Source organism: Narcine bancroftii, chromosome 2, assembly GCF_036971445.1.
Source record: "Narcine bancroftii isolate sNarBan1 chromosome 2, sNarBan1.hap1, whole genome shotgun sequence".
In the NCBI taxonomy this organism is placed as follows: domain Eukaryota; kingdom Metazoa; phylum Chordata; class Chondrichthyes; order Torpediniformes; family Narcinidae; genus Narcine; species Narcine bancroftii.
Genome location: NC_091470.1, coordinates 219,641,658 through 219,661,532, shown reverse-complemented (window position 1 = coordinate 219,661,532; position 19,875 = coordinate 219,641,658). Strand labels below are relative to the sequence as shown.

The window sequence follows — 19,875 nt, the reverse complement described above, 5'->3', positions numbered from 1 at the left end:
GATTTTTTTTCAACATAGGCCCATTAGATTGGTTGGAATGGTTTACCAAAAAAAAGTCAAATGCTCAGAATCCCTACAGTTGCTTTGGGGATTAGCAAAAAAACTAAACTCAAGATAAATTGACTATTTTATGTGCATCTTCAAGACAAATGAATGCGGAATATATCAGTTTGGTTCAAGTTTTTTTCAATTAGTTATGAGCCAATTGAACCTTCGATATCCATGTTCCATATTCTGGCAATCTTGCATGTTGTAGCTATGTAAAACTTTAGTTTAGCCGCACTTGGAATATTGCGAGCCATTGGGGTCATCCTGTTCCAGGCTTTGGAAAGGGTACAGAAGAAATTTACCAGGATTCTGCCTGGATTAAAGAAAAACTGAGTTTTTTTTTTCTGGAGTGTCAGTTGCTGAGGGTATACCTGATCCAAGTTGATAAAATAGATAGGGGAGATGGTCAGAATCTTTTCCCCAGCATTAAAATATCAAGTACATTTCCCTGTATCTGAAACGCTTTGGACCAGATGGTGTTCGATTTTTGGGTTTTTTCGATTATCGAAACAAAACCAAAATAAAAAAAGCAGCACAGTAGCATCAGCCATCACCAGTCCCCGACACTTCCACACCACTGCTGCCAATCCCCAAGACCTCCCCATCGCCATCAGTCCTGACTACAATCCCCGTTCCTGCCCGGACAGACATTGTGGGCCATAGAGCCTATTTCTGTGCTGTGCAAGACACAAAAGTGCTGGAGAAATTCAGCAGGTCATACAGCATCCATAGAAAGTAAAGCTAAGGGCTGAGCTCTTCAGCAAGGTATGAGCAAAAAGCAGGCAGGAGCCTGAAAAAAAAAGTGAGGGGAAGAGTGAGGAGCACAGGTCAAAAGGCAATAGGTAGATATGCGTGGGAGGGCAGAAGAGAAAAAAGCTGATGCGATAGGGAGAGGGAGTTAGCTCTCTGAATGGAGAGGGAAGGGTGCAGGGAGCTGGAGGAAGGAAGAGAGAGAGAGAGAGATGGGGGAGAGAGAGATGGGGGAGAGAGAGATGGGAGAGAGAGAGATGGGAGAGAGAGAGATGGGAGAGAGAGAGATGGGAGAGAGAGAGATGGGAGAGAGAGAGATGGGAGAGAGAGAGATGGGAGAGAGAGAGAGATGGGAGAGAGAGAGATGGGAGAGAGAGAGAGATGGGAGAGAGAGAGAGATGGGGGAGAGAGAGAGATGGGAGAGAGAGAGATGGGAGAGAGAGAGATGGGAGAGAGAGAGATGGGAGAGAGAGAGATGGGAGAGAGAGAGATGGGAGAGAGAGAGATGGGAGAGAGAGAGATGGGAGAGAGAGAGATGGGAGAGAGAGAGATGGGAGAGAGAGAGATGGGAGAGAGAGAGATGGGAGAGAGAGAGAGATGGGAGAGAGAGAGAGATGGGAGAGAGAGAGAGGTGGGAGAGAGAGAGAGGTGGGAGAGAGAGAGAGATGGGAGAGAGAGAGAGATGGGAGAGAGAGAGAGATGGGAGAGAGAGAGAGATGGGAGAGAGAGAGAGATGGGAGAGAGAGAGAGATGGGAGAGAGAGAGAGATGGGAGAGAGAGAGATGGGAGAGAGAGAGATGGGAGAGAGAGAGATGGGAGAGAGAGAGATGGGAGAGAGAGAGATGGGAGAGAGAGAGATGGGAGAGAGAGAGATGGGAGAGAGAGAGATGGGAGAGAGAGAGATGGGAGAGAGAGAGATGGGAGAGAGAGAGATGGGAGAGAGAGAGATGGGAGAGAGAGAGATGGGAGAGAGAGAGATGGGAGAGAGAGAGATGGGAGAGAGAGAGATGGGAGAGAGAGAGATGGGAGAGAGAGAGATGGGAGAGAGAGAGATGGGAGAGAGAGAGAGATGGGAGAGAGAGAGAGATGGGAGAGAGAGAGAGATGGGAGAGAGAGAGAGATGGGAGAGAGAGATGGGAGAGAGAGAGAGATGGGAGAGAGAGAGATGGGAGAGAGAGAGATGGGAGAGAGAGAGATGGGAAAGAGAGAAGGGAGCGGCTAATGGAAACTGGAGGTTGATGTTAAAATGCCCTTTGGTCGGAGAAAGGAATATTAAGAGATGTTTCTCCAATTTGCAGTGACCTCGGTTTGGCAATGTACGAGGCCATGGGCAGACATGTTGGCATGGGAATGGGGTGTAGATTTGAAATGGTTGACCACTGGGAGGTCCCCAGCATTGCAGTGGACAGAGCAAAAGTGTTCAACAAAACAATTTCCCAGTCTGCATCCTACGACTCGTGTCGTGGTCTCCCATTCCCTTCAGGTTAAGGCCTAGGCTGCATTTCTTCTTGAGATGATTCACAATTGTAGAAATTATTACAACTTGTTACTCTCTGATCTTAGAGAAGAATGCTTGCATGTTAATAACTGACCCTCTTATTGAAGGACTGGCATGATATAAAATCCTCCATTAGCATAGTACAACCGGATTCTGTTCAACTCCTCATTTCAGTACGTCCACAAACATGATGATATTTAAAAAGGCAGTTAACTGAGTGTTGTTGTCAGTTAGAAAAGCACAAGGGAACGCAATCACCGGGTAAATATTTAAACAACTGAATGCAAAACATCAGGAAATTATTAGACACAGCTGCTATAAAACTTCATCTTTTGAAGAGACAAATGGAAAAATAGGCCAGTTTGGCATTCACCCAACTAAATTCGTTACCCACACACCAAATACAACTGTTCTTTATTAAAATACCTCTGGTTAATGAATCATCAACAATGTGCCATCAAAGATGTTTTACTGGCTGATGCCCACATTCACATCTTCTGTGTACAAGCTTTGATGCCACATGGTTTGCAGCAGATCAAAGCAGGAAATCACCAACATTTACTTGGATGCTTTGGGTGGCCAAGGACTGATTGTGTATTGGCTGTGTATTATGATATCTGGTAGCAAAAGTAAACTGACAAAATTAATTTGTCAATGGTAAATAGCCCTCAGTTCATCATGCAAAATAATTTCAAGTAAAAGCAACTGTGCTTCACATTCTCACCTTGTCTCTGTATCGGTTATGTGGAAGCCTCTGCAATTGATTCTGAATAAATGCACTTATTTGCACAAAACAAAAATGATAACAGCAGTCATGCCAATGTTTTACGCCACTATCTACCACAGGAGTAGAATCATAGAAGAGATAAGAAAGCAAAGTCCTAAAATAAACCCAACATACCTGATTTTCACTGACCTTTTATCTGCCACAACATTTAAAATGAATGGAAAAACTTAACACAGATATTACTGATGACATCTTTCCCTGAATCTCATTCAGCCAAATATTTCTCTAGAACTGTGCAGAAATCATGTGCCCTAACTTGCAAATCTGGTTTAAACAAGGTCTTTCAGTGTTCTCAATTTCACAGCAATGTTGCTTTACTTGTGCTGAAGTCCACACCCACTTGAATTACTCATTTCATCTTTATTTTTCTAATATACTCCGAAAACATGCTTATCCATGCCTCTTTGAATTCCCTCTCACCTCCTTCTGCTGCCGTTCCAGTTCTTTCATGCGAATATCTCTTGCCTCTGCTCGGGCTGCCCGTTTGGCTGCAAGCCTGGCCTCTGCCTGTACAAAGCAATTAAAATTAGTTACTTTCATGATCCCAAGGCATATAAAAGCATTAGGCGACTAACCTAATGAAAGGCCAAATATTTGTGCAAAAGGAAAGGCAAATGCCATATCTAAAAAGCTTTCCTCAATCTGTGTGACAAAAATTTCCACCTTTCAACACATGTTCCTATTGTGCATCAACTCCTGAGCTTTTAGCAGCAGGAGTATCTGCCAGATTGCATCTCAGAATGCAATACCAGTCACTTTCTCCAACTCTGCACAAAACTGCAAATAAAAATACATTTAATGGAGAATGAAATGCATTGTTCTCTTTACATACATGAATTTAAAAAGATTTTTTAAACTTAAAGAAACACACTTTGTTGAACACATCCAAAAACTGCTACGCCCTTATCTTACTAAATGCAATATTGTTAAACAATTTTATCAGATGACTACCCTTAATAGAAAAATACTTACAATTTACATCAGATTAAACAAGTTTCCACACAAAACTAACAGTAAAAATTAAGTTGTTTCAAGGACAAAAAATGTTAATACCATAGACACAAAGAAAAAAGTTATTCAATTCTTAGAATGAACAAAAGATTTTCAATTCTTAAGTTACCGGTATGTTGATGATACAGAGAAAATGCATGATATATGAATAACTTAAAATTTAAATTTAGACCTATAACACAGTAACAGGCCTTTTCGGCCCACAAGCCCATGCCATCCAATTGACCTACAACCCCAGTACGTTTTGAAGGGTGAGAGGAAACTGAAGCACCCAGAGAAAATCCACGCAGATACAGGGAGAATGTTCAGGCTCCTTACAGACAGCACCAGATTTAAGCCCCAGTCGCTGGCATTGTAATAGCGTCATACTAACCACTCTGCTAACCGTGCCGCCCTCAGCAACCTCAACAACACTGTCTTTCAGCTGTCATGACTCGAATCAATCTGTGCTTCACAAACAGTATTTTTGAAAGAAGATATTTCCCTCAACAATTTCAATTTTTCAGTTTGGCATTATTGACAAGTTTTATTTATAAAGGCAGGCACTGCTCTACTTCAGAATCAGCAAAATAAATACAAAAACATCTGTCATTTTATTCTTCTCAGAGAGTTCAAATTATTGGAATGTATCTTTAAAACTAAAGCCAGGCCATTAAAGAATTTAAAAAAATCAAAAAGCACTTATTCTACACCTAATGAAAATTAGGTACTCTCTCAAACAGCAGTTTCCTCCATCTAATGATTGTCAATGCTTGAGAAAACTTGAAGGTCATTATAAAGATCTGATCACAGATTATAAAACAGAGGGAAGCATTTAAAGAAGTATTAAATTATACTCCAAAAAATATTTTCCGATAAGAAATAGATGCTCTCTCAAAAGGACAATAAACCCAGAGCTAATTTAAAAAAAAATTAAGGATACCTTTTATAGAAAAAGCAAAGAATCAATGGAAGTTCAGAAGATTAAAAACATTTTTTAGACCAGAAAACACAATAAAATGTCCCCAGCGGTCTGATGGGATATACTGCAGGTTGTTTAAAGGAACAAGAAAGGAGATTGCTGCAAATATGTATTATCACAAGCCACAGGCAAAATCGCTGAGGCTTGAAGAGAAGCTAATGTAGCTCCTTTGTACACGAATGGAAATAAAAATTATCCAGGAAATTATAGGCTGGTAAGTAATAGGTGGTAAATTGCAAGAGAAGATATTTTGGGATTGGATTTACATGCATTTGGAAAGGCTGGGACAGATTAGGGACAGTCAGCATGGCTTGGTGAGGGGCAGGTCACATCCTACAAATTTGACCTTTTTTTTGTGCAGTTGATGAAAGAGGTTCATGAGGGTAGAAAAGTGGATTTGCTGATAGAAGATAGTGGAAGGGTTATTTCTGGCTGGGACATCCATGACCAGAGAGGCCTTGAAGGGAACTGGTGCTGTGAATCCTGTTGTTTGTGATGTATATAAATGACTTAGATGAAAAAGTAGTAAATTTTCAGATGACACTAAAATTGGTAGAGCTGTAGAGAATGAAGAAGGTCATCAAATAATACAGCAGGATACAAAATAGTTACAGATATGAGAATCAAAATAGCAAATGGAGTTAAATCCAGACAATTGTGAAGTTAATACACATTGGAAGACCAAATGTAAGGGAAAAGTACACAGTTCAAGGACTTAACAACATTGATATGCTGAGGGGTCTGGGGGTCCAACCCAATAACTTCCTGAAAGTGACCATGCAAGGAGATCGGATGGAAAAGAAAGTGTATGATAAGATTGCTTTCATTGGCAGGGCATTGAATAAAAGAGTAATAAGTCCTGTTGCAGCTCTGCTAAACTTTGGTTGGATGCATTTGGAATATTATGTGCAATTCTGGTTGCCCCATTACAGAAAGGATATGCAGGTTTTGGAAATGGTATTAGGATGTTGCCTAGATTAATGATCTCTGGGAAAAGGCTGGACAAACTTTGGCTGTTGGGAGTATCAGATTTTGAGGTGGCGATCTGATGGAAGTATACAAAATCATGAGGAGGTATAGAAACAATAGACAGAATCTTTTACCCAGGGAAAATGTTAATTCTGGAGTATGTGTGTTTAAGTGATGAGGAATGTGTAAAGAGATTTACAGGGCCGCTATGGTGGAAATAGATGCAATGGTCACATTGAGAAAGATACATGAATATGCTAGGATTAGAGGAATATGTATCATTGAACTAAGTTGTCACATGTACCAAAATACAGTAAGCAGCTTCATTTTGAATTCTATCCTGGCAATCTCACTCATTAGGCAAGTATGCAATCTTAACAAAGAGACAAATATTCCCGGGAGTGGAGTATCAATAGTCAAATAATGCAGGGTGTGGAGTGGAGAAAGTAGAAAATGTAGGAAATAGAGAAAATTATAGTTATAAAATAAATTGCAAGGGCTTCATCATTTGCCAGTGCAAGATCAATTCAATTGATAACATTAGGAAGGAAACAGCTTGTATCTGAAGGTTGGTGTTCTCAACCACAAGCATCTTCTGCCCAACCAAACAGGGTTCAATTTTAGCAGCTCTATTGAGAGTTATAGACTGAATCACGTGCAAGCTGTAAAGATTTCATGTATTTTGGCATTATGATCACTGCACATATCATGGGGTGAAGAGCCTCTCTCTCCTGTGGTGCACTGTTCCTTATTGCTCCAATGCTACTTGGATATGTACTGCAATTGCACTTCCAAAATCCATTTGATAAAGAACAACAAAGGAGACTGCACAGATGCTGCAGATGGCAATTTCTTAGCATAGATGAAAGATGGACTAACCAACAGAAACCATCATACAAATTCATTTTCAGGTTGGCAAATTGCAACTTTCAAGGATGCCGCATGGAAAAAAAGGGGAGCATGTGGCGGCGCACATCCTCATGGCAAACCAGCCCCGCTTGTATTGCCACGTGGTGGGGCAGCCATGAGGAAATGGTGTCATCAGAGGTTTCTCTCCGACTCCAGCATCCCTTCCAGCGCACACCCTGGGCAGCGATTATAATGCCACAATGCACCAGGTGACTGAGCTCCTGCTGCCCTTAAAAGGCCGTGCTGAATTTGAATAAGAACAGTCGTTAACGACCCTCAACGTGGTGGCCGTGTTTCTTCCACTGCTCTCACTGCCACAAGCATTAATTTTTTTTTTTAAACATCTATACTTCCAGTCAAGTATACTGTGGTCAAATCTGCTGACAATATATTAGATGGATGGAAAGTTGTGAGGAAGACAGCAAGTGTAAAATAAATATGAAAAACCAAAAGACATTAATTTGGCAAATCGAGTATAAAGGAAGGAAATGTGAGGTAATCCATTTGGTATGGAGAACAGAAAAGCAGAACATTGTTTAAATGCAGAATATCAACTGTTTACTGCAGCAGAGAAGAAGCTAGGCGTTTTTGAACTTGAAACTTGGAAAATTAGGATACAGGTACAAAATGTAATTAGGAAGGCAAATGGAAATTTGGCCTTGATTGTGAAGTAATGCAGTAATCAGGTTTTACAGTTACAACTATACCAGAGATGGTAGGATCTTTGTCTCAAGTTCAGATATAATGGCAAAAGGTTCAAAGTTCTCAGAGCACCATCCGAATTGCATCCTGAGAGCAAAGCCTATGGACCAGTGCTGACGGGATGGTTTGCATTTGAATAGGAGGGGGGAATTAATATCCTTGCAAGAAGGAATGTGCTGTCTGTAAGGAGTCTGTACATTCTCCCCGTGTCTGCTTGGGTTTTCTCCAGGGGCTCCAGTTTTCTCCCACCATTCAAAAATGTACCGGAGTGTAGGTTAATTGGGAGTAAATTGGGTGGTGTGGACTTGTGAGCCAAAATGGTCTGTTACCATGCTGCAGGTCTAAATAAAATAAGTTCACTGCAACCATACCAATTCGTGGTTTCAAAGTTACAATGCCACTTTACCCTTGCTTGCATTCTGGGGTGCGATAGGTGATTTTAAAGAGAGATACAGTACATCAAAAAAAAAGACATCTTTCTTGAAAATGAAAGAAAACACCTTTTTCTCAGCTACCAAAGATGGGGAGGGCAATGAATGGAACAAAGGGAATTATCTGACAGGGTGAGAATTAAGCCACTTTATTGAGAATGTTGTGAAGTCTATTCATATTCTGGCCCAACAAGCCAGACAAAAGGAAAAAGGGGACAGCAAGCAAAAATCATCAGTCTTGATACAAAATAAAGAGAAAGAGTGAGTTATTCAAAGTAAAAACACAATGCTGGAGAAACACAGGTCAGTTTACTTTATATAAGTTCAAAGTTGTTGAACTTAATATCAAGGTATGCAGACTGCAACACACTTGACAAGGTTCATAACTGACCATCCAAACCATTCAGTCCCTCTGCCTCCAGTACAGCATGGCCAAACCATTCACCTCATCATGCACAACAGTTATTGTCCTTGTCTGTTCCAACCGCATCTCTCAAATTAATGAACTCCACCTCTGAGGAGGACAAATAGTTGCATGGGAACAATACCAATTTCAGAATTTCTTCAACAAAGCAAATATCCAAATCTAACAATTCTGAAATTAACATCTCTATGAGAATACCAAATGGATGGCAGAGTTCAAAATTTATCACTTCTTTCTCCAGGGCAAAGAGGGATTGGCAATAAATGCCAGCAGCACTGTGAACATCAAGATAGTCCATTAAAAAATTGCACCTCGGGTCCTGAAATAAGTGTTGAAATAGAGATGAGAGACAAGACGGAGAAAATGACTGAAATAAAAGAGATTGTTGAAGACTTGATGGAATGGGTCAAGCAGCGAATGAATTGACGAAAATGCATGAAAAACTTGAGGCTTTGGAAAAAAAATCCAAAGAATAGGAGTCGGATAAACAAGAACTTCTTGAAAAATTGTCTATATAGAGAACTTTAGTCGATGGAATAATGTTTGAATTATTGGATAAAGGAAGGAATCAAGAGAAGATTGGATTGCTTAAGTGTTGCGGAGAAGAGAAATTTGGAGAAAAATTGCATATAGAGAGAGCTCACCAAACACTCAGACCCAGAAGACCCAGCGACCAGAGGCCAAAACCAGTTCTGGTGAGATTGTGAATCTACTGAGAACAGGAAATAATTCTGGGATCAGCATAAGATTACTCAAAGCAGAATAATGGCCCGGCCGAGGTTGATCATGAAAAGGTGCTATTTTTTCAAGACTTTAGCCTGAACTTGATTAAACAAAGAAAATAATTTGAAGATGTGAAAAGACAACTACATACTAAAAACATGAAATACTCAATGATATACCCAAGACCAAGAAATACTTCAAAATCAAGAATGAGGCAGAAGACTTTCTGCCACGTTTATATAAAAAAAAAATCAGGTTGCCGAGGGAGAAGATTAAAAAAAATATTCAAAATAGAAGTAAAAGTTGTATTTTAAAAAAAATTTTCTTAAACCATCTTATTTATTGTTTAAAAATAAAGTGTTTAGAAATGTTCTCGGAGAGCTGAGTAAAAGAAAAAAAAATCTGGGAAAAGTGATGACAGGGTGGAGACTCTGGTCCAAGGAGGAGAATGGTGCCTGGAAAGGAATAATTTTAAAAAATGGCACTAAAGGGAGGGGTTCTTCTTTGAGAGATTCCACAGGCTTTTTTTTTGTGGGCTTTTGGAGCTCTATGTCAGGGCAGGGACATTGTCTTAAAGGGGAAGAATCACTTTATTATTTAAAGAATCAAAGAGATTTTACTATTAAAAATGTTGTTTTAAAGAAGAATATAGATAGAACATTAAACTTTAGGTTTTAATGTTAATGGAATTAACTGGTACGTGAAGAGAAAACAGGTCTTGGGATATCTAAAAAAAATTTAAAGCAGAAATAGTATTTTTAAAAGGAACACATCTTCCCAAATTGGAGCAATTTTGGGAAAAAAAATAGAGGATGGGTGGGGTAAGTAATATCATCTTCATGTGGATCAAAAGCAACAGGTGTAGTGATTTTAATTAATAAAAATATACCAATAATAATAGGAGTCATTAACCAATCAGGCTGGAATATTTGTAATGGTACACTGCAATATTTATGCAGAATCATGGACGTTTATGAAGATTTACACCCCAAATTATGATAATGAAGTCTTTATGAAGGATATCTTTTTAAAAACCACAGGGGGAAGACAAAATATATTGATTGGATGAGATTTCAATTTCTATTTAGATCCAATATTAGACAAACCAACAAGAACAATAACAAGGGCGAAAGCTGCAAAAACTACATTATCATTTATGAAGGCTTTAAATTTAATTGATAGATTGAGGTGGCTCAACCCCTTAGAAAGAGACTACACATTCGACTCAAAGGTACATGATTCAAATACAAGGAATGACATATTTTTAATGTCCGTCCAGTTACAAAGTAGAGTGATAAAAATGGAGTATTTGGGAGACTTTTATTAGACCCACTCGTCATTAATGTTAACTATTATGATAATGGAAAAGCAAGAAAGTATATACATGCTACTTTATTAAAGGCAAAGGATTTTTGTGAATTTATTGAGATAGAAACATTTTGTGAAAACAATCTTCCTTCCACTGACAACAATTTTCTAATATGGGAGCTTATAAGCTTAAATCTTATTTGAGGGGACAAATTACTTCTTATACTAAAAATCTAAGAGAGAATATGCAATAGATTTAGAAGGTCAAGAGAAGGATAGAACAAAATTTGAAAAAGAATATCAGATATCAGGAACACAATAAAAATATAGAATATTAGAGAACAAAAAGTTACAATATATTACACTACAAGTTTATAGAATGGAAAAAAAACTATATTAAAATCTAAACAAAAATATGAACAAAAAAAAGAATGGGCACACAAAGAAACAGATAACATAACATATAATCAAAAAGAAATATGTAGCACAATATTATATGAAACTTCATAAATCAGAATTAGTAAAAGATGAAAACGAGACAGAAGAATTTTTAGGAAATGTTGAACTTCATAAACTGGAATGGAGAGAGAGAAAAAGACGCACCTTTTACAAGGGAAGAAATAAAGAAAGCTCTGAGTACTTTTTTCACAAGCTAATGCCACCGGGGAAGGTGGGCTCCCTTCTGAGTTCTATAGACATTTTAAAGATTTGTTAATGCCTCTTTTGATGGAAGAGTTAAACCAAGCAGTGGAGACTCAAACTCTCCCGGAAACTTTTCAATTGCTATTATCACAGTGCTACCGAAGAAAGGTAGGGATCCTTTTAAAAACCTCACCATGCAGACCAATATTTCTTCTAAATGCAGACTATAAAATTCTCACAAAGGCACCAGCCAACAGAGTGGGTGAGTATTTACCAATGCAGATCAGGTGGGATTTGTTAAAGGAAGACGTTCTTCAAATACTCTGGGTAGATTATTCAATATAATGCACATGGCAAAAATCAAGGTCGTGGGACTATTTCTTTAGATGCAGAAAAAGCATTTGACCAACTTGAATGGTCTTTCTTATATAAAACATTGGAAAAATTTATAGATTGAATAAAAACTCTCTATCATAAGCCAGAAGCTAAAATTATAACTAATAACCAAATGTCATCTATTTTTTTCATTGAGTAGATAGGGGTATCGCCATCTCCAGTATTATTCATACTAGCTACTGAACCTCTGATGAAGATTATAAGAAGTGATCCAGATATTAAGGGCTTCAAAGTTGGACAGGAAGAAGACAAAATTAGTTGATTTGCTGATGATGTGCTATTATACATGTCTGATCCAGCTGGATCACTGATAAGATTACAAACAATATTAAAAAATATGGAAGAATATCGGGATATAAAATAAATATGGATAAAAGTGAGATAATGCCAATACAAAATTTTGATTATGAAAGATTCCAAAAAGGTAGTAGATTTAAATAGAAGAAAGTTGGAATTAAATACTGAAGAATAATGACAGATAATAATTAACAGAATTTGGATAAGCTTAATTATACCTTTCTATTAGAAAAAATAGAAAAAGATTTATAGAAATGGAAAGACTGCCAATTACATTAATAGAAAGGGTAAATTGTATAAAAATGAAGGTAATGCCAAAATTAGAGTATCTCTTTCAATTGTTGCCTATTGTACTAACTAAAAATGTCTTTAAATTGTTACTTAATTGCATAAGCTAATTCCTATGGAATAACAAAATACCAAGAATTGCTCTGGAAAAGTTAACATGGGACTATAAATTAGGAGGACTTAAACTCCCACATTTTAACAAGTGCTATCTATCAGCACAAGCAAGATTTCTATCATCTTTCTTTGAAGAAAACGGTCCCCCTTCATGGATTTCAGTGGGACTGAATTTAATAAAAGAGGAAACAATGAAGGGCTTTATTGATGTGGAATGTCAAGTCAATACAAAAAAAAATGGATAATCCTATATTAATACATATGATTAGAATATAGCAAGAAATAAATGAATGTATCGGGGTAAAAAAGCAGGTATATCACTGAGGACACCATTATGTAAAAATGCTACTACCTATGAATCTGGGTAACAAAATATTGAATTCAGGGTATGACAAAGGAATAAGATATGTTGATGATTGTTATATGGAAGGATCTCTCATGTCTTTTGAACAATTAAGAAACCAATTAAGATCATTCTTGAGAGAAAGATGGGGACCAAACTTGGTCCCATCTGAAATACGGACGATTTGGCTGGAGAACTAAATTTATATCTAAGATGAACTTTTCTCTCCAAAATGAAAGTGCAAAACCAGGTTTAAAGCGATCAAGAGACATGGGAGTCAGGTTTAGGAGTTGCAATAATGGAAAGATGCTGGTCTAACTGGTGTTTGGATAGTTTATATTATATAGTATATATCTACTATATATAATTATAAATGCAAGATACAGATTAGTACAATATTATACCAATTATACCGCACACCACAGAAATTACATAAATCAAAATCGGAAAAATCAGAGAGATGCTTTAGATATGGAGTAGAAATAGGAACCTTTGTACATGCTAATATGGCCGTGTGTGAAGGTGAGACCTTTCTGGAAAGATTTTACTGAAATACTAACAAGGATAATAGGGGTAGCCTTCGTAGACAACCCAAAGCTTTATCTTCTGGGCAATTTTATTGAAATAAGTAACAAACTAACTAAATTCCAAATTTTGTTTGTTAAAATAGCTTTAGCTGTGGCTAGGAAATTCATTGCAATTACTTGTTTTGCTTAGTAAGAAAAAGTTATACTATATATCTTGAAAATGCAAATTTTTCATATGTATATTTAAGGAAAAAACAAAATTAAAATATAACATAACATAACATAACAATTACAGCACGGAAACAGGCCATTAGGCCCTTCTAGTCCGCACCGAACCAAACACCCCTTTCTAATCCCACCTCCCTGCACAATGCCCATAACCCTCCATCTTCCTCTCATCCATATACCTGTCCAACCTTTTCTTAAATAATACAATTGACTCCGCCGCCACTATTTCTCCCGGAAGATCATTCCACACAGCTACCACTCTCTGAGTAAAGAAGTTCCCCCTCATGTTACCTCTAAACCTCTGCCCCTTAATTCTTAACTCATGTCCTCTTGTTTTAATCTTTCCTCCTCTTAACGGAAATAGTCTATCCACATCCACTCTGTCTATCCCTTTCATAATCTTAAATACTTCTATCAAATCCCCTCTCAACCTTCTACGCTCCAAAGAATAAAGACCCAATCTGTCCAATCTCTCCCCATACTCCAGATGCTTAAACCCAGGCAACATTCTAGTAAACCTTCTCTGCACTCTCTCCACTCTGTTTATATCCTTCCTATAATTAGGCGACCAGAACTGCACACAGAACTCCAAATTAGGCCGCACCAACGTCTTATACAATCTCAACATCACCTCCCAACTCCTATATTCCATGCAATGATTGATAAAGGCCAGCATACTAAAAGCCTTCTTCACCACCCTATTCACGTGAGTTTCTACCTTCAGGGAACGATGTACCGTCACTCCTAAATCTTTCTTCAATGCTCTCCCATTTACCACATATGTCCTATTCTGATTCTTCTTACCAAAATGAAGCACCTCACACTTATCAGCATTAAATTCCATCTGCCATTTTTCAGCCCACTTTTCTAAGCAGCCCAAATCCCTCTGCAATCCTAGAAAACCTTCTTCATTATCCACTATTCCACCTATCTTAGTATCGTCTGCATATTTACTAATCCAATTCACCACCCCATCATCTAGATCATTAATGTATATAACGAACAACAATGGGCCCAATACAGATCCTTGAGGCACACCACTGGTCACCGGCCTCCAACCTGACAGACAATTATCCACTACCACTCTCTGGCCTCTCCCTTTCAGCCAATGTTCAATCCATTTGACTATCTCAAAATTTATACCTAAAGACTGCACCTTCCTAACTAACCTTCCATGTGGTACCTTATCGAAGGCCTTACTGAAGTCCATATAGACAACACACACACAAAAAAAACATCACATGATGTTAGAATGAAGAGAGAAGTGGTATTTGGGAAATTGATAGGACCAAGAATTGATAAATCCACATGGCCTGATAGTCTTTATCTCAGACAAATGAAGAAAGTAATACCAGAAAGAGGGAGTGGATTGGTCGTCACGTGCTTTAGAATGCTCGCAAAGAAGACAGCTGATGTAGCACTTTTTAAAAAAGAGGAGGAAGAGAAAACAGAATTATTGAGCAGTTAGTCTGACTTTGTAGTGGGGAAATCATTTAAAGATGTCTTCGTGGAACATTTGGAAAACTGAAAATAACATAAATCAAATTGACCATGACTTTAACTTACGGAGCAGATGAGAAGAAGCAATAGATGTGCTGAGTTTGGACTTTCAGAAGCCAACAATAAAGTCCCAGATAATAAGTTAGTGTGCAGAAGTCCCTGCATTTGAGGATAATGTACTGACATGATATTGAACTAGCTGGCAGACATGGAACAAAGAATAGGAATAAATGTCCTTTTCTGAACAGCAAGCAGTATCGAGATACTGTCTACAAGACTGCAGACAACACAAACCTAGGTGGGACTGTGAGCAAATGATGAGAGATGTCAGTATGATTTGGACAGATTGATTGAGGGAGCAATGCAAGGCAGATTCAGTCGAATGTGAACACAAATGTGAGGCTAACCACTGGAAGAGGTAAAAATCAGAAAGGCAGACTATTATACACAAAAATAGTGTAGAAACTCAGCTGGTCACACAGAGTTTCTTCAGCATGTTTGTGTATTGTACTTGACCTCAGCATATGCAGACTTTCTTGTTTAAAAGTATATTATTACCGAGACCAGACATCTCATTTGGAGCCCTATAGTTCTCCTGGGTGGGAGGGGCGGGGCACAACACATTTAAGTAAAAGTCTTGTTTTTATTTAACCTGACAAAACATTTTTACTTTTTTTTTAATGTAGTTAGTAGAAGAGATGTACAGAAGAAACTAAAACATGAACTGCTTCACTGCAGACACCTTGGTGGTGGGGGGGGGGGGGGGGGAGGTGGTATAGGCAAAAAAAAAGGTTAGAATGGCTGAGTCGTGGACAGTAGGAGCTCTATGAAAAGTGTAATTGGACCTGGGTAAACATAAGGCAAATAGTGCACTGGCCATTTACAGAGAGATGATTAATACAAGAGCAGGGAAGTTCTGCAGAGGGCCTTGCTGAGACAACACCCTAAGAATTCTGTTCGATTTTTGATCATTTAGAAGGAAGAATGTCAGGCAAATAGTGCACTGGCCATTTACAGAGAGATGATTAATACAAGAGCAGGGAAGTTCTGTAGAGGGCCTTGTTGTGACAACACCCTAAGAATTCTGTTCCATTTTTGATCATTTAGAAGGAAGAACGTAAGGCAAATAGTGCACTGGCCATTTAGAGAGATGATTAATACAAGAGCAGGGAAGTTCTTTCGAGGTCCTTGCTGAGACAACACCCCAAGAATTCTGTTCCATTTTTGATCATTTAGAAGGAAGAATGTTCTTGCTTTAACAGAACTACAGCAAAGGTTCACCAGACTTGCATATAGAGATTGGAATTCAGTGGAATGAAAAGAGAATTTGTTAAGATTGGATTGGACCAAATTAGATGCAGGAAGGATAATTCCAATAGTAGAGAAGACCTGAACCAGGAGTCATTACTTAAGGATTCAGGGTAAGCCATGACTGAGATGACAAGCTTCTTTAACTAAAATGAAAGCTCATCCACGTAAGCAAGTTGACGTGAAATCACTAAATACACAGTATACAAAGAATTAAATTTTGTTCTGGCAGCAAGACTTCAAGGGACATGGGGAGAAAACAGGAAGAAGGTACCAAATATGGACAATCAGCTACGATTGTATTCCATTAATTTGCAGCTATACTTTATCAAACTAGAGATTAAAAAGATACAAGGATAGGTAAGATAGGTTTTCCTTGCTTAACAATTAGAAAGGCAGTGCAGTTACATTAGAGCACATGAAGTTGGGATGACAGTTGAGATTGTAACAGTCAGATGGCCTATTCTAATATTTCTATGTTTACTTAATACATCTAGGGATTCTACAAAGAACAGGTATGACTTGTTTAAATTAGATATACCATTCAAATTTAGGATAGAACATTTAAAATAAATATTTCTAGTTTTGTAAATATTTACTGAGACCACCCCAGTTGTGTTAAGTTTAAAGCTCACAAAATTGCCTTCCAATAATAAAACTGAGATTCGCACCACCAGATATGGCTTTTAACCCTGGAAACTCGAGATTCGATATTAATTGGCAAAGGAGAACTCTGGATTGTCAATCCTAACTCAGCATCATTACAGAATGAGAAGCATAACCAAAATGAACTTTGAAATTACCTCTCTGGCAATGTGGCTCAATGCTTCATCTTCAGCTGAGAATCTATCTTTAAGAGGTGTTCGTTTTCTTCCAGCACCAGGTGTCCCCATTCTCTCCAAATTATTAAGCAAAGTCCAATATTTTCCAGAGTCGTTCAGGACTACAAAACCAGAAATGATTTGAAAAAGTGGTCTCTTCTACAGTTGGGCTAAAAAGAAAAACAAAGTTTTATAAATTATTTCTTCATTACCCAGATGGAACTTACACACCAATGAGAAATTTAAAGTGCAAAATATTACATTGTTCAATTTGATGAGTTATGCCAACTAACTCACAGTTTATCACACGAGTGTTATTTGTCAACCAAACATGCTTTAATATTATTTCCTTCGTTATTGTTGATTGTGTAAAGCTGGCTACAATTTAATTCCAAATCAATATTAGTATCTTTAAACTCATCAATTTTCCCTTGTGCTTTTAGTCTATAATTCTAGTGCTGCAACCATCATATCAATGATTTAATTCCCTTTGATATTCACACTAAAAACGTCAAAAAGCTGATCATCTTACCGCTAAGGGTTTCAAAGAGTGAGTCTATTACCATAGAACTCTGGGAGATGGAGAGTGACTTCAATTTCAAAGCATAAAGTACTTGAATGCACAGCACCAGTTTCATTGTCCAGCATCATAAACATCCCTGAAGTTAAAGATTCATTCCTGAATTGAAGGCCTAATATGTATCCGTGCTTTTTTGTTTATGCAGACTTTAACATAAGAAAACACATGGAGCAGCAGAAGTAATGGCCAAAATAAAAAATGATTAGACAAAGTTAAAGGAATCTTAAAGTTTTACAAGGTCACTTGGCAGAGCAAAATGAGAGTAAATAAATATAGTCAGAAACAAGGACCATGTTACAGAAAAATGGAAAACACGACAGAAAAAAATTGAATCCAAGAACAGACATTCTAAATCCAAGCACATGAGAGCAAAGTGGTAGGTTATGGATAGTCAACAAGTACTCCAAGGGAATTGCTATAGTAACAGAGAATGTCATTTCATCTCTCTACCATCAACCATGTAATTGCTGATTCTCTGTAATCTTGAAACAAAGTATTGCAACACATATGATATAATCTAGATTATATCTACAATACAAATCCGGATTGGAGTCTTTGAGTTAGAAAGAGAGACTGGATAGGGTGGAACTGTTTACCCTGGAAGCAAGGGGCAATCTTAAGACAATAAAATATAGGACCAGAACTCACCCAAGTATGCTCCGCCATCCCATCATGAGCTGATCCATTTTCTCACTCAGCCCCACGCCCCTGCATTCTTCTTCTAACCCTTGATATTCAGACTATTTCCTGCCAATCAGTCAATGCTCTACCAATACTGATAATTCCTGTAATTCTACCAGCTCTCATCTTGTTAATCAGCCTCATGGGTGACATCTTGTCAAAGGCCGTTTGAAAATCCAAATATACAACATGTACTGAATGTCCTTTGTCTCGCCAGCTTATGGTTTCCTCAAAAAAAAAGTTGCAGTCTGTTTGTCAGGCTAGATTTTCCCTTAAGGAAACCAATGCTGACTTTGGCCTATCTCGTAATACACTTCCAGCCACTCCGTAACCTCATCTTCGACAATTGACTCCAACAACTCCCAACCACCGACGTTAGGCTAACAGATCTAAAATTTCTGCTGCCTCTCTCCCTTTTTAAATAGCGGCTCAACCTTTGCAATCTTAAAGTCTTCCAGAACCATGCCAGAGTCTATTGATCCTTGGAACATCATTATTAATGACTCAACAATTTCTTTCCAAACTCGAATGTGTATTCCATCTGGTCTGGGAGACATCCATCCTCAGATCTTTTGGCTTCCCAAGCACCTGCTCTCTGGGGATTGTTACTGTACTCACCTTTCTTCCCTGACACTCTTTAAAGTCAGCTGTACTGCTAATATTTTCCACAGTGAAGACTGATGCAAAATACTTATTCAGTTCCTCTCCCACCTCCTTGTCTCCCGTTATAATTTCTCCACCATTATTTTCTATTGATCCTCTCATCTCCTTTTGTAAAATCTCAATATAGAGAGCACTTTTGATTTTTTTAATGAATTATTTGCTAGCTTCCTTACGAAGTTTATCTTTTCCTTCTTTGCTGCCTTCTATAAGCTTCTAGAGGTTTAAACTATCAAGAGGGGCTGAGAAAAGGTGGATGTCCAATTCTTTTTGATTCCCAGGGCAGTATACAAACAGAGGACAAAGGTTTAAGGTGAGAGGGGATTCATGGGGCAAAGAGGGTTGTGGAGCTCTGGAATGAGCAAGCCCGAGGGAGTGGTACAGCTCCGTCTAACAACGACATTTGCACAAGTACTTGGAGCGGAAAGGTTGAGGGGGTGACGGGCCAAATACAAGTAAATAGGGCCAGTTCAGGTAAGCGTCCTGGTTGGCATGGAGGAATGGGCCGAAGGGTCTGCTGTCCAACCATGACCCCGATCGCGCTCTCGCCAAAGGAACCCCGCCTCAAAACCGACTCCGCAGACTGAAAACAGACCAAAATAAAATCAGCCTGGACGAGAGCCAGGGGCAGGGGTTAAACTGCGGGCCCAGCACTTTGCCTCAGCCTGGGGCCGAGGAGCGGTTCTTCCCGCTCCGTCTCGGCGCACACCGGGAGACGAGCTGCGCACCGATCCGGGGTGGGGGACACGGAACACGCTCGGCCGGCCGGCAGGACGAGCAGCCAGCCAGCCATCCACCCCTCGGCAGCTCAGCGCTACCTGACCCGTCCAGAACCTCTGCTCACCCGCAGGGTCGCCAACTCGGACATGGCCCACGGGCGACAACCAGCGATGCCTTTCTTGCCTGCTTTGACAGGCGACCGTCAGGGCCTACGTCATGCAATCCACACCCCTGCGAGAGGGAGGCACT

At 38.8% G+C, this 19,875-nt stretch overlaps 1 protein-coding gene across 44 annotated transcripts in view; it reads right to left on the bottom strand.

The window, feature by feature from the left end:
* Positions 1-19,875, bottom strand: part of lrrfip2 (leucine rich repeat (in FLII) interacting protein 2) — a 100,659-nt gene extending 80,784 nt beyond the window's left edge. For 13 of the 44 annotated variants that reach the window (XM_069920343.1, XM_069920344.1, XM_069920338.1 and 10 more), the window contains exons 1-3: positions 19,751-19,871; positions 16,968-17,155; positions 3,504-3,590 (exon numbers count right to left, since the gene is read on the bottom strand). In XM_069920343.1, coding sequence (XP_069776444.1) covers positions 3,504-3,590; positions 16,968-17,057 — 177 coding nt within the window. In that variant the 5' untranslated portion in view covers positions 17,058-17,155; positions 19,751-19,871. Of the gene's footprint in view, positions 1-3,503; positions 3,591-16,967; positions 17,156-17,517; positions 17,638-19,750 lie in introns of those variants that run through there. The other 31 variants (XM_069920345.1, XM_069920351.1, XM_069920352.1 and 28 more) reach the window with 12 other exon arrangements.